Source organism: Eupeodes corollae, chromosome 1 (assembly GCF_945859685.1).
Source record: "Eupeodes corollae chromosome 1, idEupCoro1.1, whole genome shotgun sequence".
NCBI lineage: Eukaryota > Metazoa > Arthropoda > Insecta > Diptera > Syrphidae > Eupeodes > Eupeodes corollae.
Window position 1 is genome coordinate 51,808,736 of NC_079147.1, and position 23,407 is coordinate 51,832,142.

Sequence of the window (23,407 nt, forward strand, 5' to 3'; positions counted from 1 at the left end):
ATGCACTCAATTTTTTTCTGTTAAAAGCTAAAAAAAATCACTTAAGACTACAACCAAATAGGAGAAACCGGTATATAAACACTTTTTACACATAGTTTGTTGTAGTCACATGACAAACGGTACCACAAGAATGTATGTTCTCAAGAAAAGGACAAATATCTTAACACTCTGAGAAAACAATCCCACAGCTTAAATGATGCACTCAACAAAAACTGCCAAAAATTACCGCAGTAAGTCTTCAAAAACTAAAAACAAATTGAAACAAGCTATATTTATTCAATTTCAATCAAACTACCATAATTTCCGGACACGCGAATTATTTTGTTCGACATGGGACGTCATACAAGCATCGAAACTCGTGAATTGATAATTAAGCACTTTACAGAAGGAAAAAGTCAAAGAAAAATTGCGGAAATGGTACAAAAAAGCTCTTCAACCGTGCAACACATTATAGAGCGTTATGTTCACGAAAACCGCGTCGTTAATAAGGGTAGAGAAGCCCCAAATAAAATTTTTTCTGATAGTGACCGTCGGTGGATTTTGAGAAAAGTAAAGAGTGAACCTTTTTTAAGCGCACCACAGCTAGCCCAAGAAGCTGAAAATTATTTAAAAAAAAAGAGCAGTCCCGAGACAATAAGAAGAATTTTGCGAGAAGCCAATTTCAATGGCAGGAGTGCTCGTAAGAAGCCTTTCATTAGCCCTAAAAATAAAATTAGCACGGTCAAATTTGCTCGCGAGCATTTAAGCAAAGACGAATCATTCTGGAAAAGTGTGATTTTCACGGATGAAAGTAAATTTAACCTTCATGGGTCGGATGGCAAAGCGTACGTTTGGAGGCAACCAAATACAGAGCTCCAGGCGAAGAATTTGCGTGGGACGGTAAAACACGGTGGAGGTCACGTTATGGTGTGGGGCTGTATGTCATCAGCTGGTGTCGGTAACCTGGTTTTCATCGAAGGCAATATGAACAAAAATATGTACTTAGATATATTGAAGCAAAATTTAAAGCAAAGTGCCACCAAACTTAACATAGGGGGAAGTTTTCGGATGTACCAAGACAATGATCCTAATCATAAGTCTGCACTTGTTCAAAATTGGTTGATTTGGAACTGCCCACATGTAATGCAACCACCAGCACAATCCCCAGATTTGAATGCGATTAAAAATCTATGGTCTAAGTTAGAGCGCGAAATAAGAAAACACCAAATCAAAAGCATTGGAGACCTAAAGAAGGCACTTTTGGAAGAGTGGAACAAGATATCTTCCGATTACACCAAAAAGCTCGTTTGTTCAATCCCAAAGAGGCTGGAATCGGTGATTAAACAAAAAGGATTCCCCACAAAATATTAAAAACCATTCTTACTTTTTTTTGCATGCTGTTTTGTTGTTTTTTGTTTGTTTTTAATGCATTGCATCATTTAAGCTGTGACCTAATTTGTTGACTATAAATAAAACTTGAACTAGTTTTTGTATTAAATACTATTAAATTAACTTTTTTTTTATTAATTGTTGAAATAAATCCTATTTAAAAGTATGATTAATTTTCATTTTTTCATTTTTTTTAGTTTTTCACCTCCTTATTTGAATTTTTCAAAATATAAATGTACTGCATCATTTACGCTGTGAGTCACTGTAGGTTTGTACTATTTAACTTATTCATAATGTAATTCATAAAAATCTTAAAAATATTTAGCAACAATGGGCCGTGGAAAACATTGTACGCCCAAAGATAGAAAAACCATTAAAAATATGATATCTAATGCGGAAACCTATTCGGAAATCAGGCAAATCCTCGGTTGTTCAAATGAAAAGATCCGCAATGCCTTAACATTTACTGTAAAATCCGAAACACGTGGGCGGAAGCGAACAATGTCCCCTCTGATGGTGAAGCGATTGATTCGACAAATCAAAAAGGAACCATTTTACCAGCTACCGAGTTAAAAGTCGTGTTGAATGTAATAGCAAGTGTCGAAACAGTGCGCAGGCTATTAAGGGATAACGGTTTATATGCCCGCAGTCCAAGAAAGGTACCTCTCCTGACAAAAAAACATGTTACCAAACGGATGCAATTCGCGCAAGCCCATGCAGAATGACCCATAACGAAGTGGAGGAATGTTCTTTGGACAGATGAGACCAAAATTGTTTTGTTTGGTGGAAAAGGATCACGGTCAAACGTGAGAAGGCCCCAACATGCTGAATTCAACCCAAAATATACGACAAAAACAATCAAACATGGCGGATCTAGCATTATGATATGGGGCTGTTTATCTTACTACGGTGTTGGTCCTTTATACTGGATAAAAGGTATAATGGATCAACACCTGTATGTAAAAATTTAGCAGGAAGAGATGTTGCCGTATGCGTCTGAAGATTGAATTGGGTCTTTCAACAGGACAACGACCCAAAACACACCAGCCAATTGGCCAAAAATTGGTTTCTGAATAATTGTGTGGAAGTTATGGAGTGGCCTGCGCAGTCACCAGACTTAAACCCAATTGAAAATCTTTGGGCTGATGTAAAGACGGAAGTGTCTCGGTGCAGGCCAAGCAATAATAATGAACTTTGGGCTACTGTCAACACTTTCTGAAAATCGATTGCTGTTGAAATATGCCAACGCCTCGTGAACTCGATGCAAAGGCGTTGTGCTGAAGTAATTGCAAATAAAGGAAATGGAACAAAATATTAACTATGGCTAATTTTTAAACAGATTAAAAAATAAATATTAAATATTATAAAAAATAAACATTTTAATTCAATTTTTTGTATAATTATTTAAAGAACTAAACAAGGTTATTAATTTAACAGTCACCCCTATTACCGATGTCGAATACGACATCGAAAAAAACACCATCTGTATTCCATAAGTCGTTTTCGATCTTGTACACTCGTTTTGATGTCGTGTGTAAACGTCAAACGACGTTGAATGCAGTCATTCTGCATTCCGTTCGACGAAAGGATACGACGGCGACAAAAAAAACCTTGATTTGTCTCGTTCAAAAATTCGATCCCGACATAGAAATGGAAGGCCGCAAAACAGTAAGTAACCTTGTTAAATGAATTTATTTTGAAAAATTTTATAATTAATAAAACATTTGTTGGACTTGTAGTTGAAATTGACAAACCAAAATCAATTCGAGACGCTCGTCGAGTTGATGGGGAGGAACGTGGAGTTAGCGAGAGGTTTTTTGAAGGGAATTCAAAAAACCGATGTTAAAAAGGAATGGGCTGCGATAGCGGAGCAGCTTAATAGCAAGGGTCCTCCAGTAAGAGACGGAGACGGTTGGCAAAAGGTTTGAATTACTTTTTTTTTTAATATATGTATAAGTATATGTATACATTTTTATAAATGTCTGCTTTATCAGGTTTGGACCGACATGAAGCACAATGTAAAAAAAAAATGCTACACAATGCGAAAGAATTAAATGCGACTGGAGGAGGTCCAAACAAGCTTAAAATTTTATCTCCACTGGAAGAAGAAGTATCAAATTTATTGCATATAGGAAAAGTGGTAAACCCGAGCGGAAACGCTATTGGTATATCGCAGTCCATTTTGCTTCCTAACTCCTTGGCAACTGCCACATCAGTTCCCTCATCATCGCAAACCCACACTGAAGGCACATCGATGGAATTTTTGGAATCCATTGTCTTAAATATTAATATTAATTAAAAAAGGATAGCTTCGCTTCTGATTTTTCAGCCGGTGTCATTTGGAAGCGAATCCATTTGGGGCAAATATGTCTTTCTATGACATTGATAATTTCTTTTAAAAACTTGCTAACTGTTGGTTGAGCTAATCCCAAATTAAAGTCATTCCCGGCGCCGTGTTGGTAACTTCCTTCAGCTAAAATTCTTAAGGTGACTGCGAGCCTCAATATAATTGGAATTGATGATGAACAATGTCGAATGCTTATTTTATCACTTATTTCATCCAACAAATACTTAAATGCTTCTTTTGTCAGTCTGAAGAACTGCTTGAATCTGTTAAAACGTAAACAATTTTTATTTAAAAGCAACTTTTGGGATAAAAATGTGAACTCACTTTGAATCAGGCAAGTCGAATGGATTTGAGTTGTGCAGTATCTGTTTTCTTCTTATAATAAATTTTTCTTTCAGAATTCTTTCCTCTTCATCTTCATTTTCACTACTTGTGCTGTAATACATTTCGATACTTATCATTTTAATATCCTCTTTATTTAGGTCCCAATAAATCAATAAAACCGCATTCGAGCTCTAAACAATGATTTTTTATTGAAACTTTATTTCAATTTCTTTTGATTTTGACAGATGTTTGTTACTTTTTCATCGTTTTAAAATCTGTTACAAAATCATCGCGTCAAAGAAGTTATGGAATGCCATTTAAAAAACGAGACCACAGTGAAAACGAGAGACGTCGAAAAAACGAGACGACATCGGTAATTGGGGTGAGTATATTATTAAATAACATTTATTAATTAATTTTTTCTGCATCATAAACTTTTTTGATGGGTTGCAGTGCTATTTTTTTGACCGCAGGAGTATGGTGTTGTCTTATTTTGTTATGTCTTTTGGTTTAAAAGTTATTGTATAAAATGTGCAAATTGTTACTTTCGTAACCACTCTCCCCTTTGCACTTTTGGAAATAAATGGTCATTATTGGTCTGCCACATAGACTTTTTTGAAATTTCTTAAATATTTTAAATGACCTATACAATACATGTGAAGATGAAAAAATATAAAAAAAGTAAAGAACGAAAAGAGACAGCTAGCTAATATAAGAAGATGCAGCCAGTTGCAGCAGAAAAAACAGAAGGGAAGCAGTTTAAGTTCAGCAGTGGCCGTAGTCGCGTCTTGATATTTGTCTCTCTATAATTTAAACCTTAATCTGTAATTTAAGAATATTCTTAAATAAATTTAGCTTATCTGAATTTGTATAAAAGTGGAAGCGTCTTTGAGTGAAAAAACTTCTACATACATACAATTGAACTTTTTTGCCAAACGCAAATTCAGTGCTTAAATGATTTCTACATACAATTTCTACTCGAAAGTGCTTCATATGCATACTAATTTTTCAGTGTTTAAATGATACTGATACATACAAACCAAAGTCCAAATAAAATTTTCACGTATTAAAAATGATTTCAGTGCATAAGTTATACGTACTATACAATCGGTTTAATATGCCTCATAGGCAAGTTACGTCTGAGACGTCACCTACAACGGTAATCCCGGTACCCTTTCCTACACCCTTTGTCAATAGTTTAATTCCCTTCACCTCTGAACACGCCCCTCTAAGCCATAACGGTTTCCCACCATTTTTGCTAACATAGCAAAATCTATCCACAAGCGGATACACCCCTTTTTCCCCTACAGCCAACTAACGAAAAAGAACAATACTCATATTTCATTTTATTCAAAGTGAAATATGAATATTTTGTAAACAAGTTCATTCTTTTCCCACGGGAAGCACTTTGCACTTCGGAAAACATTATGTGGAATAGTTCACTAGGTGGGATTAATTATTTTGTAAGTTTAGTTCTAATCCAACAAGCTAACTGTAAAGTGCAGCCACGCTCAAGACAGCGACTTTACTTTTAGCAAATAAAATTGTATAATTATTATTATCGAAATAAATAAAATAGAATGAAATAAAATAAAAAAAAGAATAAAAAAAACAAATATTTTTTTTTTTTAATTGTCAATGTAATGACAAGACATAACTGGCGCAGTCGGTCTGTTCGAACAAGAACAAACAACACGACCAACGCGATCGATAAAGTGCGATTAAGTGCAAATTCGATTGAAAATCTCGATAATAAGTTCGAACAAGAACAAACAACGCGATCGATAAAGCGCGATTAAGTACAAATTCAATGGAAAGTGCATACAAATACACAACCAATTTTTTAAATAGCGCGAAAAAGTGCAAATCTTTATCTAACAACAATAAAAGTGCGTAAAAGTACATTACTATTTTTTTTAATAGCGCGAAAAAGTGCCACACTTATTATTTTATAAACATACTACGAAAAATCTGTTTGAGAGAGTGCATCCTAAAACAAAAAAAAATAAAAATAAAATTTAATTATAAAAAATAAAATTTGTATGTTGTAATAAAAATATACTTTATGGACATAGAACAACTATCAAATTTATTCAGCGATATAAAAATATAATCAACAAGACGAGCCCACCAACAACAAGATCAGCAGAAGCGGCAAGAAAGTTAACAGTTTCATAATGCATTTTGGAGTCTGGATGATAAGTCGAAAATTTGTTTCTATGCCCAATTTACAAGGAAGGACCCTGTAAAACGAAAATCAAAGAAAACTCCTTTAAAAGAACGCGAGTATAGCTTTTAATATTTCTTTGCATACTGTGTAGTGCATATGGCTGGATGTATTTGGATACATTTGTGCATTGTATTAGAAGGGCTATGCATATTGCTGCCTGGTTCCGTTTTTCCTCAATTTCCCACAGAATTCGGAATACAAAATATTTCTATGTTTAAGTTATAATCAGCCTTATTCAGCCTTATTGTGAGTTTCACGTGAACAAGATTCCGCCCGAAAAATATCCCTTTTTTCGATTCGCCTATTGTGAGTTTCGGGCGAACAAAAATTCATGTTCGAAAGATTTCCCTTATTGGGAGCACTCAATTCGGGCGGAATGAAACGTCATTCACAACTAAAATAATTCAATTATTTTTTGGAGATGAACAGGAAAACAACAAATAATGATGTAAGTAAATAAATGCAATTAGTGTTAAAAAAAAGAACAAAATAATACAATAACTTTTATATTTATGTTAGGAGCAAATCAATCAATTCCAAACAAAGTGATATGCTGCTCAATAAAATGCAGGAAAACCCAGAAATAGCACGCGGTTTTGTAAAAGAAAGCAAGGACAAAATCAATGCATTTTGGAAGCGGATCACTTTGGAACTCAACAGCGCAGGGCCTCCAATCAAAACTGAGTTCGAATGGAAAAAGGTAAAGACTCACTTTTATTTTTTGTGCTAAATCAAAAAAAGAAATGTTTTTTTTTTTAATTAGGTTTGGAATGACCAAAAACGCTACGTGCGAAAAAAGGCTGCTACTAACAAAATGTATGAGAGAGGCACAGGAGGTGGACCTAACAGAACCCAAAAATTCTCTCCTGGCGAAGAGGCTATTTTCCAACTCGTTGGAATGAAGGAAGCAGTTGAGGGTGTTGGAACTTCGCAATCTTTTGGATTGAAACTACCCCAAAAAAGAAAACAAGGCGATGAAGAAAATCAAAGTCCAATTCAGGATTTGTTTGAAACAATTGTTGGTTATGAAGATCAAAACCAACAAGGCTGTGAAGCTCCACCGTTACCGCTTTCGGATACTCAGATTGCACCTGAAAATAGCAGCGACGAAGCAACCACTACTGCTTCGACCAGCCGGAATGCCAGGAAACAAAAGGTTGGGAAAATGAGTACCCTAGAAGTAGTCATGGAGGAGCTTCAAACTCAAAAAGACCTTTGTGGAAAATTAGGTGAAGCCATATCTGTTATGAAAGATCATAACAAGAACATGGAAATTGGTGTAAAAAAGCTATATAGATCATTGGATAGACTAAACGACAATTGTGAGTTTCCTACGAAAAACATTTCCCCCGAAACATTTTTTTCCCCCGAAATTTTAAAAGCTATTGTGAGTTTCGCCCGAATGAAAATTTCACTTCGAATCAGGAGTGACAGTTCGAAAAAAAACACGTTCACTATGATGGAAACGGAGAATGAAATGCAACGGGCAAGTTCTCTGTTAACTTAAATAATATAATTGAATTTAGTGCATCAGTTATTTGTCGAAAATACTTACAATATCAATAAAATTGTGGCTACGCTAGTAATTCCACTCATTGTGGCTACCAATTCTTCATTGGATTATCTAAAACAAATAATTTGCACACCTTTTTTTAGACAGCGGATTTATTGCGTTCAGAAAATGAACAGGCCTTATTGTGAGCTGGGACAAATATATGTTTATTTTAACAATTGTTAAATAAGAATTTCAGGATAGAAAATTAAATTGTTATTTTTTTAATAAAGAAAGGATAATTGTCATTACTATTTTGTAAGTATGCATAGCATAGCTATGTGCATCTTATCTGAGGAAGACCAAATAATTGAGGAGCGAGCACTTCGAAGGAATTTGAGGGATCACTCTAATCTTTTAGAGATGCGTGAGTCCTTGTATGAATGAAAATTCTTTTAATGTATGCGAAAAGGAATTAGTCTTTTTTTATTTCCAGATTTCATCATTACTACAGGCTTAACAAACCAGCATTTAAGTATTTGTTGGATGTGCTTAGCAGCTCCTTACACTCCGCGAAACAAAAATTTGCTATACCACCAATTGTGAAACTCGCTGCATGTTTACGTTTCTTTGCAGAGGGTGGGTACCAAAAAGGAGTTGGCAAGGACCACGATGTTGGTTTGGCACAATTCTCTTTTAGCCTGGTGCTCGCTCAAGTCCTGGAGGATTTTAAACAAACACTTTGAGTGCAGTGGATAAAATGGCCAACGCAAGAGGAACAACGAAAAACCGCTCAAGATTTTTATACCAAGCACAGGCTACCCGGTGTTATAGGCTGTATTGATGGGACGAATGTGAACATCATATCTCCTTCAGCAAACAAACATCTATTCTACAACAGAAAGGGAAATTGTAGTTTGAATGTTTTACTTGTAAGTTAATTTTATTTTATTTAAGTATTCTTAAATGAATAATACCTATTCATTTGGAATGTTAGTGATCTCAGAGCAAAAATGGAGCAGGAATATTTACAAACCCGTAGTAATGTTTGGCTGTTGGGTAACTTTCAAAAAAATTTCTTTTGAATTTGTATTTAAATTATTTGTTTTATAGGAGATGCTGGTTATCCCTTGGAACCGTGGCTTTTAACTCCTTATAGAACGCCGAATAGTGGTTCAAATGGAGAAAAATATAATGAACTTCACTCACGGTGTCGTAACATAATTGAAAGGTGTTCTTAAAAACAGGTGGAGATGTTTACTGAGTGCGAGAGAACTGTACTACGCTCCTACAAAGGCTGTCAAAATTATTAATGTTTGTGCAGCACTGCACAACATATGCATTTACTATAAAAGTGACTTAGCCTGTTTAAACTCTATGTCTGATGGTCAAAGCTTTATGGTTGACTCATTCGAAAACGTGCAATCCGATAGATTGAACTTAAGCTATCTGACAATAAACCAGCTCATTCGCACAGGCATCGCATTCGCACAGACTTACATTTTCCGCCTTATTGTGCTCTCGTTCGCCTCATAAAAATAAGTGAAAATTATCACTGTTAACTGCATATCATTCCGCCCGAAATGATCGTTCACAATAAGGGGAATTTTTCGAACATGAATAATTTTTCGGGTGAAACTCACAATAGGCGAAAAGTGAAAAGAAAAGACAGCACTAGCATGCCACACCATCGAAACAGGACACCAACCAGACTTTGAAGGAGTCCCAATTCTTGCAACGGAGAAACATACATCCAAACGCTATACATTAGAAACACTTCACATAATAAAGAACAAAAATAATATGAACCGCAAACAAGACACTCAAAACATATCCGAGGTTTACTGTTCCTTAGTTTCAGACACAAACAATTCAACAGTTTACATTTAACAGTGACAAGTCTTCAAAGTCGGAAGCGCTTTAAGTTTTATTTGTTTTAATTGTTTAAATTGTTTTTTGTTTTAATGTTTTTGTAATATTTAAATCAATGTAAGTCATACTTGTACGCTTTACATAATATTCGTATGTATTAAATAAACATTTTTATCATTTATGTGAATAAAGACGTCCCCTGAAGAAGACGGCAATCACCGTCGAAACGTTGGGAAAAATCAGATGAAAACTGTTTTCATTTAATCATCAAAAAGATCAACAAAGCCGATGAGAATCACCACTTAATTGTTCTCAAATCAAACGAAAAGTGAAAAGTCAAATTTTCCGGGTGGAATGTTGTTCGGGCGAAACTCACAATAAGGCTGATATCCTTTTGCTTGAGGAAAAAAAAGAAGAAGAGGCAACACTGCGTCGAACTGTTCGGAGGCAGTTAAGAGATCACTCCAACCCGTTGGAGTTACCTGAACCATTGTAAGAATGGAATTACATTTTCAGCTTTATTTAATCTCTTTACGTACTTGCTAGAGGTCTTAACTGATGCATTGCCCTTAAATGTACAATCCTTTGGAATACAACGCATTGTTAAACTTGCCGCTTGTTTTCGGTTTTTTTCAGAGAGTGGATGCCAAAAAGGTGTCGGTAATGATTACAAAGTTGGGCTAGCACAATCCTCTGTGAGTGCCGTACTTTTATATTTTTCTGAATATATTTGAAGAAGAACTTTGTTCACGCTGGATTACTTGGCCAACAATGGATGAGCAACGACAAACAAGCCAATTTTTGTTTCTAATTACAAGCTGCCGGGCGTTGTTGGATGCATCAATGGTAACCATGTGAATATAATTTCACCTGAAGTAAATAAACATTTATTTTATAACCGCAAAAGAAGATGCAGTTTAAATGTTTTGCTGGTAAGAAGTCTTTTTTATGACTGGTCTATAAATTGACAAATTGTTTTACAGGTATGTGACCATCAACTTAGAATAAGATTTATAGATGCTACGCATCCCGGGTCTTGTCACGATTCCTTTATATGGAACGTAAGAGACTTAAGATCCAAAATGAAAAATGATTACATACAAAATAATATTATAAGACGCATGGCTGTTAGGTTGTTATCCAAACGTAAACCATTACTTCCTTCCTTTCTAGGATGGTTTTCGAGAAAAGCTGAAGTTATAGCTGAACGAGAGCAGAGTTACAAGTTGTAGCAGTAGTAGTAGTTGTTGTAAGAACGAACATAAAAAAAGAAATAATTAAAAACTCAAATTAAAGTTCAGTTGTTGACTGGCTTCCAATCGAGAAGGTTGTGTTATTAATTCGTTGCGACGGGAAAAATAGCCAAGTAAGTAAATAAAAATGAAAACAAAAGAAACGATCGTATTAAAAAGTGTACTTTTTGCAGGGAAAATTGTACTGGATACAATCCAAGTACAGTCGACTCCCTCTAAGTCGAACTCCCTCTTACTCGAATTGTTTCCCCTCAATTTTCCATACAAAAACCATCCTCTAAGTCGGAATTCCCTAAATTTACTTGTTTCAAAGCAAGCGATGCCGATGGTTGGCTGAACAGAATTAAAAGCAGACATAGTATCCTTGGGAAAGTTTTGTCTGGTGAAAGTGCTTCTGTTGATAAGACTAAGTTCGATGAATGGAAACAGCAAATCCCAGAGGTTGCCAGAGGATTCAAACCGGATAACATTTTTACTGTTGATGGAACCGGATTGTTTTTCAAATGTTTACCGACACGTACCTTGACTTTTAAAGGAGAAAAATGTTTTAGAGGAAAAACACAGTAAAGAAAGAGTGACCTGGAGTGGAATCGGCTAATGTAATGAGTGATTATCACATTTGTGATCAACAAATGTGATCACATTAAATTTTCTTTCTGGGTAATGTGATCATCAAAAATTATTTGAAATTTGGCATCACTTTAGAAGAATAGCTTGACGTTTGTCATTTGACTTTCTTCTTCTTACCAATTTTTACCGCGAAGTTTATTTTCCAGTGATTTTTCAAACTAATTTATTGAGTTGGTTGAAAATAAAGTGTTAAAAATGTAAGTAAATGCTTAAATTATGTATTGAAAATGTTATAAAATGAAACACAATATATTTGTATTTTTCTATAGGTCACAAGTGCTAGCGAACAAATCGCAAATAGATTTGCTAACAAGCTTTATGGAAGCGCACCCGGATCTGGCTAAATCCTTTTCCCAAAAAGGAAGCAACTCCCGGAATGCCCATAGAATTTTGTGGGAAAAACTAAAGCAGCAACTAAACGCAAATGGACCACCGTCAAAAAGTTGTGCGGAGTGGAAAAGAGTATGATTTGTTTATCTGCTTTTAGTTTTATTTTTAATGTTTCTTCCCTATACAAATAATATTAGTTTTGGACAGTCCGGAAATACAACGCCAAACAAAAATTAATTAAAAACAAAAAATCAATAACAAAAACTGGGGGAGGACCGTTTACTGAACATACATTAGATGCGAACGAAGAGGTAATAGTTGGGGTATGCGGAAGCAGTTGTAAATGTTATAAGCGGATCGAATTCCAGTTGGTAAATCCAAGATCCGAAGAATATAGGAAAAGGTCTCTTTTGTTACCCGGAAATGTTTCAGAAAACTATAAAATAATTGAATTGACTACAACTTAAAAAAAATGCGATAAGAAAAAATGGCTTACTTTGCATTTGGCAGCTCAAATATATTCAATTTGCTTCGCAGGTTAAGATTTATCAAACGAACTTTTCTGCGGTAATTATTCTCACTTTCATCATTTTCATTTCTTAAAAATAAGTGCACAGGGACAAACACGTTCATTTTTTACGAAAATAGAATAAACAATAAGAAATCGATTTATATCGTGTCCATTATACCTAGATGTGACAACAAAATAGCTGTCACAAGAAAAAGTCACAAATATGTGACTATCACATGTGATTATCACCTTACGCAGACGGAATTTTTATTTTATGACTATCAACTATCACAAATCACATTAGCCGATCCCACCCCTGCATTGTGGGATCCAACATGACTGGATCGGAAAAGGTTAAGCTTTTAATAATAGGAAAGAGAAAAAATTCTCACTGTTTTAATAAAATTAAATCTTTGCCGGTTGATTATGTAGCCAACCAACGTTCTTGGATGACGGCAGATCTTTTTACGAATTGGCTTTTGCAGCTAGATGCAAAGTTTGGATGATCAAATCGCAAGGTGTTGTTTATCATCGATAACGGCCCGGCTCACCCAAAACAAATTAAGGATAAATTAAAATTTATAAAACTTTAGTATTTTCCACCTAACATGACCTCAATAGTGCAACCGATGGATCCAAATCCAAAATTTTAAAGTTCACTATAAACACCGTGTTTTAACTACAATCTTAAAGGTTTGGGAAAGTAAAAAAGAGGACTATAAAATAACTCTGCTCGTTGACAATAGAGAAGCCGGCTTCAAGGACGATACATGGGATAATGAAGATGATGTTCCACTTAACCAATTCATATGTGTAACCGACGACGCAAATCAAATCGAGAGGATCTGGAACAGGCTAACTGAAGCTGATTACAATATTGAAGGCTTTAATTGGAGGGATTTTGTGGAAGTCGATGACGGTATTGTGGTCACAGAAATACCTGAACGCGAATCAATTCTGGAATCTGCTGCTAACGATGATGATAGTGGAGCTGAAGATGAAGAAGTCGAATTCGAAACAATAAATATTGAAGTGCCAGAAAAGAATGAAATCGATAATGCAATTGAAATGACAGAAAATGTACCGGCTGAGGTTCAACACTGCCTTTTCAAAATAGAGTGATTTTTTAAACGAGTGAACACTCCAGCCACTTTGATGCATCAATCAAAAATTACAATTTTTACAAAATTAATATTTTGTTGAAACAGTAATTTAACAAGGTATAAGAATGAATTAATGTGCCATAAAAGCTAGAAGCTTCTGTTTATTTATTTAATTTATCTATTTATTTTTTGTTATCTTTTTTTTATATTCAATATATGCTTTTAAGCAAAAAAAGTATTAATACCTCTAACTCGAATTTTTCCAAAAACTCCCTCTAACTCGAACTAATTTTGACATCTCGTGAAAATTCGACTTAGAGTGAGTCGACTGTATTTGTGTGGTGGTTTGGGGTATTATTTCATTTTTGAAAATAAACTTTAATATAAAAAAAACAAATTGGGGTCTTATTTCATTAAAAATAAAAAAAAAGACAAAAAGCTGGAAAAATTGCATCAATTTGGAGCCTTATTTAATTTTTTCTTTTGGGGCCTAAATTCGCGGAGCTATTTTGGACATTAAGTCTTTATATTCTTTTTAGATTTCTAAATGTTAAGATTTTGTTTACGATACAATTTCATCAATTTTTGTTTAATTCTTTAAAATAAATTCTAAGTAAATTCTAAAATCATAACAAAATTACTTCAATTGTATATTACTTGATGTAATTTTGAGAAAAAAGAAAATAGGTTTTTGTAAATAAGCCACTGAATAAATAAACTACAGATCTACATAATAATTAAATGTTGTTAAATAAAATATAAATTAAACATTTCCTATTTGACTGTACAAATTTTATGTTGAAGATATAAAAATGTAAAAATGTTGTTCTTATTTTTATTTGACTAGATTTAAAATGACTTACTCGATTATATCTTCGTTTGAAGGTGTTGCATTATTTTGTGGTAAATCAAGTTGAAACAAATTAATTGCTTGTTTTTGAGCTAGAAAATTTCTCATTTCAGCGAAATTGTCGCGATCTTTGAATTTTTTACTTCGCTTTTCAACTTCATCAGCTGAACCTTCATCACTTTCGTCGCCACTTCCCGATGCAGCACTTTCATCAGTGACTTCTTCTAATCGATTAGTTTCATCGGAGGCAAAAAGTTCATCAACATTGATGCCTTTGGCTTCAAGAACTCGGCGTTCTTTTTCAAGCATCTCCTGGCGAATGGGATCGATGCGATTCTTGAGCTGTCTTAGAACAGGTTTGAATTTCCCCTTGGTTACTCGTTTTTCAAAATTCAAGATCTCACGATCGGCACATTGCGAATGATTCTCATTATCGAATTCATTCTCGTCTTCTTGTTGTTCGTTTTCTTCGAACATGTAAGCATAGAAATCATCAGATTTCACACCACCGCCGTCGTCGTTAGCTGAATTCTCATGAGAAATTTCTACGCGCAAGATACTCTCGCTACCATCAGCATCGTTTGCCGATGAAGTTTTCTTATCACCTAACAATCTATCATCTAGCTTACTACTCAAGAACTTATTGTAAACTAACATTAAACGGTGAAAATCATCAAAACATACCGACAAGGTGCCCTCAATCGATCGCATACTATTCGCCACATCAATAAGGTCTTTGCTCTCGTCCTTTTGCACAGCCTCCGTTTCGGTGAGTCTTTGTAGGGCTTCGTCTAGTTGTTGACATTCTTCAGCGACAGCTACCATACAGGAACTTAATTTCAGGGATGAACTCTGCAGTACGGCTACGGGTCCAGATTTACAGCGCATCGTTTTGTTTTGGTTAAATTCGTTGGCTTCCAATTGCTTCTTTTTGCGTAGGTCAATCGAAAGATTTTTAAAGTGATTCTCTTCTTCTTTGACTAGTTGGTGAATTTGAAATTCAACACTGGATAAGTCCCGACTAAGACTAGATAGCGATGGCTTTTGTGAGACTGTCAAAGCCAAGCGAAACAAGTATTGCGATTGAACGTAGGCAAAAATGTTATAAAAGTCCTGAAAAAGTTTTTAACATCAACGAAATACTTTAATTGGAGAAAGTTGTTTAACTTACTTTTATATTTTTAGGACTATAATCTGTAATGTTGTTCCGGAAGTAATCACATTCCTTCAGATCTTCCATTGGTGAATAGTATTCTGTGAAACGTGAGGGAATCGGATGTAACATTTCCAATTTTCTCGTAGCATCAAAAAGCACTTCCACAACTTCTTTTATTGATGTTATGCAATCCCATGCTCTTTCAATTTGTCTCGATCTAAATATAAATAATAAATTTACATTTTTATGTTTTCGTTTCAATAAAACAAAGAATGGAAAGTAATTTATACTCACTCAATCAATTCGGAAGCCTTCATGACAAGAACTTCATTGAAATAGGTCATATTACGTCGAATGCAATTGCCAAATTCATCAATACTCCGAATCAAGCTATCCAATTCACGTTCCACGACTTTGTTACGAAAAATAAAGACATTTTTGATTGCATACAGAGCACTGAAGCTGGCGCTAAAGATCACCGATGGAATCAAGGTTAGCTTAAGTGATTTGGGTGTAATGAAATGCTCCAAAATAGTTGATCCCAAAAGAACACATGTGTTTCGTGCTGTAAAAATCTCCAAGGGTTTCTGTTCGGCGACACTTGTGTCCTGCTGTTGCAGAAACAGCAAACAGTGTTCTAGTGATTCGACATGATCGGCTAGAAGTCTTTTCGAATAGAGAATTTGCTGAATGATTTTTTGACTCACTTCCTGTTAATTTATTACCAAAAAAAATAAAAAATATTGAGATTAAAAAGGAAAAAAATAAGTGTATACAGGGTGAGCCAACTATTTTTTTATTTATTTAAATATCGTAAGATTTAAAATCGATGTTCAAATGGTAGACATGTGCATTCAAGAGGACACAAGCGTTCACAGGTTTTTCTTAAAACCAACCTCTGTCTATCAACTCCTACTCTCACCTCCCCGTGGTGAAAATCGGGTGCCTAGTACCTCAACTGGAGATTGGGTTCCAACCCCAGTGGAAAGTTGTTGGGGGCAGCAAACGAGAGAGGTGGGGAGAGGTGTTTCCACTAAGGCACCTCTCCTTATCCAGACGGCAGCGGAGGAATTCCCGAGATGGAATCAACGGTGGCGTCTACAGTTCCAGTAAGGTTGAACTACTTAGTGAACACCTTATAGGGCTTCTTCGACTTATTCGGAGCCCAGGCCTATAAGGAGCGGTTTTATCCGGCTCCCCATCCTTGGAGTTATACTTAGGATCTGGCCCTCCAGGTTGGGGGTTGTGCGTCGGGATGACTTCCTGGCCACGTAAAAGTTTTCATAGTTGCGAAGCACCAACAAGCCTCGGATACGGACGGATTTACTGTTGACAACCAACGCAAACGAATAAAGGACAACGAACTTCGGATATGCACGTGGAATGTTAGGTCCCTTAACAGACCACGTGCGGCCGAAGAATTAGCGGAGGCCCTAGAACGATATAAAGCAGATATCACCGCCATCCAGGAAATACGATGGGATGGCCCTGGCAAAAAGAGGATGAAAAACTGCGATATTTATATGGTGACTGCTACCACGAAAACCAACAGCGCCTATTTGGATGCGGCTTTGTCATTGGAGCCAGACTTAGGCAAGAAGTCTTGAGCTATAGGTGCATCAATGACCATACGCATCAAGGCTAAATTCGGCAACATTAGCCTGATATGCGCGCACGCCCCCACAGAAGAGAAAGACGACAACACCAAAGATATGTTCTTCGAGCTCCTAGACAAAACATATGAGCAGTGCCCTAGCTACGATATTAAAATAGTCCTGGGCGATTTTAATGCCAAGCTAGGAAGGGAAGCCATCTTTGGTGGAATAATCAGGAAGAACAGCCTGCACGACAACACTTCCGAAAATGGATTCAGGCTCATAGATTTTGCTGCGGGGCGAAGTGTCATGGTAGCCAGTAAGCGTTTTCTACACCTCAACATCCACAAAGGAACTTGGACTTCTCCAGATCAATCTACCGTCAACCAGATTGACCATATTGCCATCGATGCCAGACACGCTTCCAGCATCACGGATGTACGAACTTTCCGAGGAGCTAACATCGACTCGGACTACAACCTCGTTGTAGCCAAGGTAGCACTTCGGGTTTCCAGATCCAAAGTAAAACAGGGAGATGCTGGGGGAAGGTACAACTTCGAACGGCTACAATCGCAAGAGATCGCCAAGTCCTTTTCCGACCGAGTTACAAGTAACCTCTCACGAAGTTCTGTGCCGCCAACACATTGTATCGAAAACCAGTGAGAACATTGCCAAGATGCAATCAGAGAAGCCACCTCTGTTGTGCTGGCTTTCAAGAAACCAACAACAAGGAACCCCTGGTTTGATGAGGAATGTCGGCAGGCAAATGCAGCCAAACAACAGGCACGCAAAGCGCCGCTGCATAAAAGGACGTGGGCTCTATGAGCAGAAGAGGCGAGAGGAACGCCGACTTCTCAGAAAGAAAAAGAGAAGGCATGAGAAGCGTGCGGTCGAAGATGTTGAGAGGTATAAAAGCAGGAATTAGGTTCGAAAGTTTTATGAACAGTTGAAACGAAATCCACAGGTACATAAACCTAGAACCGAAGGCTGCAAAGACGAAAGTGGAAACATCATAGTGGAAACGCAGTCAATGCTGAGGATATGGAAGGACCTCTTCTGCAGACGAAGAACTGAATTCCGCTGTCAGGCAGGATGATCCATTCAATATAGACGACGAAAGCCAACAATCCCGTCCTCCCGACTTAGACGAAGTAAAGATTGCCATATCTAAGTTGAAGTCTAATAAAGCCGCTGGAGCGGATGGCTTGAATGCCGAGCTCTTTAAAGCAGCTGGAGATAAGTTGGTCGGAAGAAAGCATGCCCGATGAATGGAACCTCAGTATTGTTTGCCCGATCCTGAAAAAAGGAGACGCTCTAAACTGCACCAACTATAGAGGAATCAGTCTACTTAACATCGCCTATAAAATCTTCTCTTCCGTAATATGTGAACGTCTAAAGCCCATCGTCAACAACCTGATAGGTCCTTATCAGTGTGACTTAAGACCAGGAAAGTCCACAGTTGAACAAATATTCACATTACGGCAGATCCTGGAAAAAACCCAAGAACACCAAATCGACACCCACCATCTTTTTATCGATTTCAAGGCCATTTTGGCATCCAAACTCGTTCGTTTGTGCAGGATGACCATGGAGAATTCACGCTGCTCCATAAACGTTGGAAACAACTTAACAGAACCTTTCGATGTCAAAAAAGATTTTAGACAAGGTGATGCGCTGTCATGTGATTTTTTTAACATCGTGCTTGAAAGAATAGTGCAGAGCTCACACGTCAACACTAGAGGCACTATTTTCCAAAAGTCTGTCCAATTACTGGCATATGCTGATGACATTGACATAATCGGAAGAACTCAGCGTGATGTCAATGGGGTTTTTGTGAGTATTGAGGCAGAGGCGGCAAAAACGGGTTTAACGATTAATGAGGGCAAAACAAAGTACATGCTGAGTCTAGAAGGGCCATACAACACCGACGTTTTGGTCAAAGCGTTACAATCGACAGACGTAACTTTGAGGTAGTCAAGGACTTCGTCTACCTAGGCTCCGCTGTAAACGCAGAAAACAACACCAGCGCTGAGATCAAACGCAGAATAACTCTTGCTAACCGCTGTTTCTTTGGACTAAGAAAGCAATTGAGTGGTAAAGCCCTCTCTCAAGGGACCAAAGTGTTGCTATATAAGACCCTTATCATCCCCGTCCTGCTATACGGTGCAGAAGCATGGACCATGACATAAGCGGATGAAAGCACCTTGGGTCGCTTCGAGAGAAAAGTTCTTCGTGTGATCTACGGTCCCGTATGCATCGAAGGGGAGTGGAGGAGAAGATAGAACGACGAACTGTACGGGCTGTACAGCGACATAGACTTAGCAAGAAGAGTAAAAGTCCAAAGACTAAGATGGCTGGGTCAAGTAGAGCGCATGGAAACCAATTGTCAGGCCCGGAAAGTCTTCGAATCCGCACCCACAGGACAGCGCAGTAGAGGAAGACCGCGGATCAGGTGTCGCGCACAAGTGGAAGTTGACCTCACCCAACTTGGAGCGCGAAACTGGAGACATCTAGCTAGGGACCGAGCTAGATGGAGAAGTTTGTTGGGTGAGGCCCTAGTTCACACAGGACTGTAGTAAGTAAGTAAGTAGGACTAGAAAGAAGAGGAAACAATTCTTCATCTTAGCTGTACATGCTCTGGCTCAAGTTTCGTAAGGGACTCAAGCTGGTTTCCGTTTCCATCTTGGACAACCACTTTAACCTCACCTAACCTACATACCTATATCAACCATGAATACACCCTTAACATGCATGTGGTATTAATGTCTTGTTGGAGCAGGAGAACATTCAAAGTTTTAATAGAAGGGGTACGAATATGAAATTGACACACTGTAACTAGATAAATGGAATTCTGATTTCAAATTTGACAAACTGAGTAAGTATTTACATTTTTCAAATTGGAAGGAAAAAATTTAGTACCTATCGAATTAACGAGTTTAGATTTAGGATGGCGCACAATGCTACAATAGATGTGTTTAATGTGTATGTGAGTCGTCTTAGCGTCGACGTCAATTGTCCGCCTGTATGCAGAGATTAACCCGCTTTCGATTCGGATTTTTGTGGGGAAATGTGAAGTACTGATGTCACTCAAACAATCCCTTAGGTACACCTCTTAACCAGAAGTAACAAAACACCCTACTTCAAAGCCACCTGATGAAGCGTTGTGTTCCAAAACTAATGGCAATGTTTACTATTACTAATAAAGCCAAAACCACATGGAAAACACTTTCAATATTATTGCATTTTTAAAAGAAATTTTGTATTTGGCCCACTCTATGTAGACATATGTATATAAATTTGTTTGCCTTTGCGGACAGCTGTTAAATTCTAGGTAATACTTACATGATCTTGCTTGAGTTCAGACAATTGCACCGATAAATCGATCTTTAAATAATAAATTTATTAAATAACATGAATTAAATTGTTTATTTACAATTTACCTTCATTTTAAATAAGTTTTCTTTTTTAATTTAAATTAATAAGTCGATGTTCTTCTTGCGTATAAATTTACTTAACTTTTTTCTTAGCCTTTTCTAACCTCACTTAAATCTACAACACTTGACCATAACCAGTTCCCATGACAAAACAATAGAAACCCGAAAACAAAACAATAAAAGATTAGTCTATTGTTGTGTTTATTTAATTTACTATAAGACTTGAAAGTAATTATTGTAAACAGAAGGAAAAACTATATTTCATTAATATATTTTTACTATCAAGAATAGTTTGCGGCTCGCGGTATTTTTTAATTAAAATCTCGAATTCTTTTAAACAAGTTGTATTGTCAACTAGCGAAAATGAAATGAAAATATTCTAAATTGCAAAATGCATGCAAGTGATGCCAACTCTCTTAATAGAGTACACTTCAAACCAACAATTTAAAATGAAGCTGGAAACTTCCATGGTTATAAGCTACATTAAAGAGCATTACGCAGACCATCTGAAGTTTCGCTCGCAACTCGAAATTTTTTTGTTTTAAAGATTTCAAGTCAAATTATTAAAAATATACGTTTTTGAAACACCAATTGTTAATCAAGTTACAATTTGCATTCCAATTTAAGACACTCTAGTGTTATTTGTTGCTTAATGGTTTAATTACATACATGTGTGCTTCAATAGAAAAAGCGATGGTACATATTATACTGCTGTTTGTCGGATAGAGAGAAAAGATCAAAATGAAGAAGATATTCATTTCTGCATAATGAAAACAAAAATTATTTTCATCTTTATTTATTAGTGATTCACATTGAATATAATAGCTTTTTCACAACAAATCCAAAACCGGTTGTTCACGCAAAATGTTTTCGAAAACTTGAAAATCGTTCACACCAAATATTTACACGTTTTCATTTGACATTTAAATTTGTTTAACACCGTCTGTCAAATGTTGTATTGATAAAAAAAATTTGTGAGTAAAAAGTTTTGTTCTTCTCACAAATAATTTTTGACAATTAAATGATTTCTAACCAATTCAAATTGATTTTAACGTAATACGAGTACTAGCTCGTCTAGAAAAAGAGTTTCAACTGAAGTTCTGGGGACGGAATGGGCTCACGACAAGAACTAAAACAACTCGCTTGGCTGCAGCTATCATCTTAGTTCACTTCATCCGGTCTGAACAATTCATTAAGGAGAAGCTAATTGTTTAGAAAATATATTATAGAATCAACAACAAACAAAACTGTTACAATAAAAATTAATTTTATACGAAAAATTTTGGGGTTGAGAAGATTCTGAACGATTTCATGTAGGTCCTTGTGGCCGGAGCAGAAAAGGTCAATTCCTAGTTCCAGATTCGTACCAAAATCACTTCTTCCTTTGAGGACTCGCCTAGTTTGTCTAATGCACTGAGGATCTTCTTGATGTTGGCAGGCTGTTCATCAAGTTGCGATAGCCCACTGTTGTGGTTTTATTCACTGGAACAACGATTTTAACCTTGCGGAATGTTTTGGCGCAAATTTTCAAAGCCCGCTGCGACTTAGCCCCCATCAGAAATTTTGTTTCATACTTATTCCCTCCACAAACGAACTTATCACCTTCCTTATATCTTCCAAATCCTACGCCTTGTGATTGAGCGGAGTTACGTGAAAGTCTTTCTGCAGGTAGCAAGCGAAAGCGTCGATCATATTTGTGGTGACGAGTTCGGACGCACCCCTTGGAAACATCATTACGAGCTATGAACAAGTCTTCCTCATCCTCATACTTGGGGTAGTCAAGCCAGAAGTCAAAGTGAATTCCGGTTCCTCGCTTAACAAAGAGCGTTTAAAACGTTGGAGGATCATAAAAGAACCTGGGTTAAAACCAACATGCGTCCCTAGCTAGCTGTCTCCAGTTTCACACGCCAAGTTGGTTGAGGTCCTCTCCCACTTGGGTGCGCCACCTGAGTCGCGGTTTTCCTCTACTGTGCCGTCATTCGGGATCGGATTCGAAGACCTTCCGGGCTGGAGTGTTGATGTCCATTCGCTCTACATGAGCTAGCTATCTAAGCCGTTTAACTTTAATTCTGCTAACTAGGTCAGTGTCGCTGTACAACCCGTACAGTTCGTCGTTATATCTTCTCCTCCATTCTCCATCTATGCGTACGGGACTAAGACGCTCTCATCTTTCTTTGACAGGGTCCAGGCCTCAGCGCCATAAATGAGAACCGGGCTGATGAGTGTCTTATAAATCGTGATTTTAGATGCTCGAGAGAGGACTTTACTTCTCAATTCCCATAAAGGTGGCAAGAAGCAGCGATAGCGGTGCCTAGGTAGACAAATTTCTTAACTACCTAAAAGTTATATCTGTCCATGGTGACGTTTTGTCCAAGACGTTGTTGTTCAATGTTCTTTTTTGATGATAGCATATACTTGGTCTTGCCCTCATTGACCACTAAACCCATCTTCTTCGCTTCCGTCGCAATGCTTAAAAACGTTCCACTGACATCACGCTTTGATCTTCCAATTATGTCAATATCATCTGCGTATCCGAGTAATTGGATGGACTTTTGTAAGGTTGTGCCTCTAGTTTTGACGGTTGAGTTTTGCACAATTCTTTCAGAACGATGTTGGAGAAGTCGCATGACAGTGCATTGCCCTGTCTTAAACCTTTTCTGACATTAAATGTACCGGTTAGATCTTTTCCGACCTTGATAGAGCAGCGTGCATTCTCCATCGTCATTCTGCACACATGGATAAGTTTGACAGGGATGCCAAAACTAGACATTGCTCTGTAGAGCTCGTCCCTATAGATGCTGTCATACGCGGCTTTAAAATCAAAAAAGAGATGGGATGAGAGCTCCTGGGTTTTTTCCAAGATCTGCCGTAGTGTGAAAATTTGGTCGATAGTGGACTTTCCTGGTCTGAAG

At 36.9% G+C, this 23,407-nt stretch overlaps 3 protein-coding genes across 6 annotated transcripts; 2 read left to right on the top strand and 1 right to left on the bottom strand.

Annotated features, from left to right (window-relative positions):
* Window positions 1–1,639: 1,639 nt before the first annotated feature.
* On the top strand, window positions 1,640–4,119 carry LOC129940659 (uncharacterized). The gene is made up of 3 exons (XM_056049059.1): window positions 1,640–3,036; window positions 3,108–3,290; window positions 3,363–4,119. Exons 1-3 carry the CDS (start codon window positions 2,821–2,823, stop codon window positions 3,420–3,422), a joined length of 459 nt encoding a protein of 152 aa, XP_055905034.1. The 5' UTR covers window positions 1,640–2,820; the 3' UTR covers window positions 3,423–4,119.
* A 17-nt stretch (window positions 4,120–4,136) lies between these two features.
* On the top strand, window positions 4,137–12,793 carry LOC129940660 (uncharacterized). 4 transcript variants are annotated; one of them, XM_056049062.1, is made up of 10 exons: window positions 4,137–6,717; window positions 6,789–6,969; window positions 7,033–8,693; window positions 8,759–8,820; window positions 8,875–10,565; window positions 10,617–10,694; window positions 10,807–10,999; window positions 11,060–11,713; window positions 11,786–11,978; window positions 12,044–12,793. In XM_056049062.1, exons 1-3 carry the CDS (start codon window positions 6,713–6,715, stop codon window positions 7,774–7,776), a joined length of 930 nt encoding a protein of 309 aa, XP_055905037.1. In that variant the 5' UTR covers window positions 4,137–6,712; the 3' UTR covers window positions 7,777–8,693; window positions 8,759–8,820; window positions 8,875–10,565; window positions 10,617–10,694; window positions 10,807–10,999; window positions 11,060–11,713; window positions 11,786–11,978; window positions 12,044–12,793. The 4 variants fall into 4 exon arrangements, with proteins under 4 accessions (XP_055905037.1, XP_055905036.1, XP_055905035.1 ...); XM_056049061.1 differs by having other exon boundaries at window positions 7,033–8,198; window positions 8,258–8,693; window positions 10,617–10,999; XM_056049060.1 differs by having other exon boundaries at window positions 10,617–10,999.
* Window positions 12,794–13,976: 1,183 nt separating this feature from the next.
* LOC129939144 (uncharacterized) lies at window positions 13,977–21,655 on the bottom strand. Its single transcript, XM_056047031.1, has 5 exons — window positions 21,617–21,655; window positions 20,404–20,445; window positions 15,761–16,176; window positions 15,482–15,683; window positions 13,977–15,423 (listed from the first exon to the last, which is right to left on the bottom strand). The coding sequence occupies exons 1-5, from the start codon at window positions 21,653–21,655 to the stop codon at window positions 14,320–14,322; spliced, it is 1,803 nt and encodes a 600-aa protein (XP_055903006.1). The 3' UTR covers window positions 13,977–14,319.
* Between the last annotated feature and the right edge of the window lie 1,752 nt (window positions 21,656–23,407).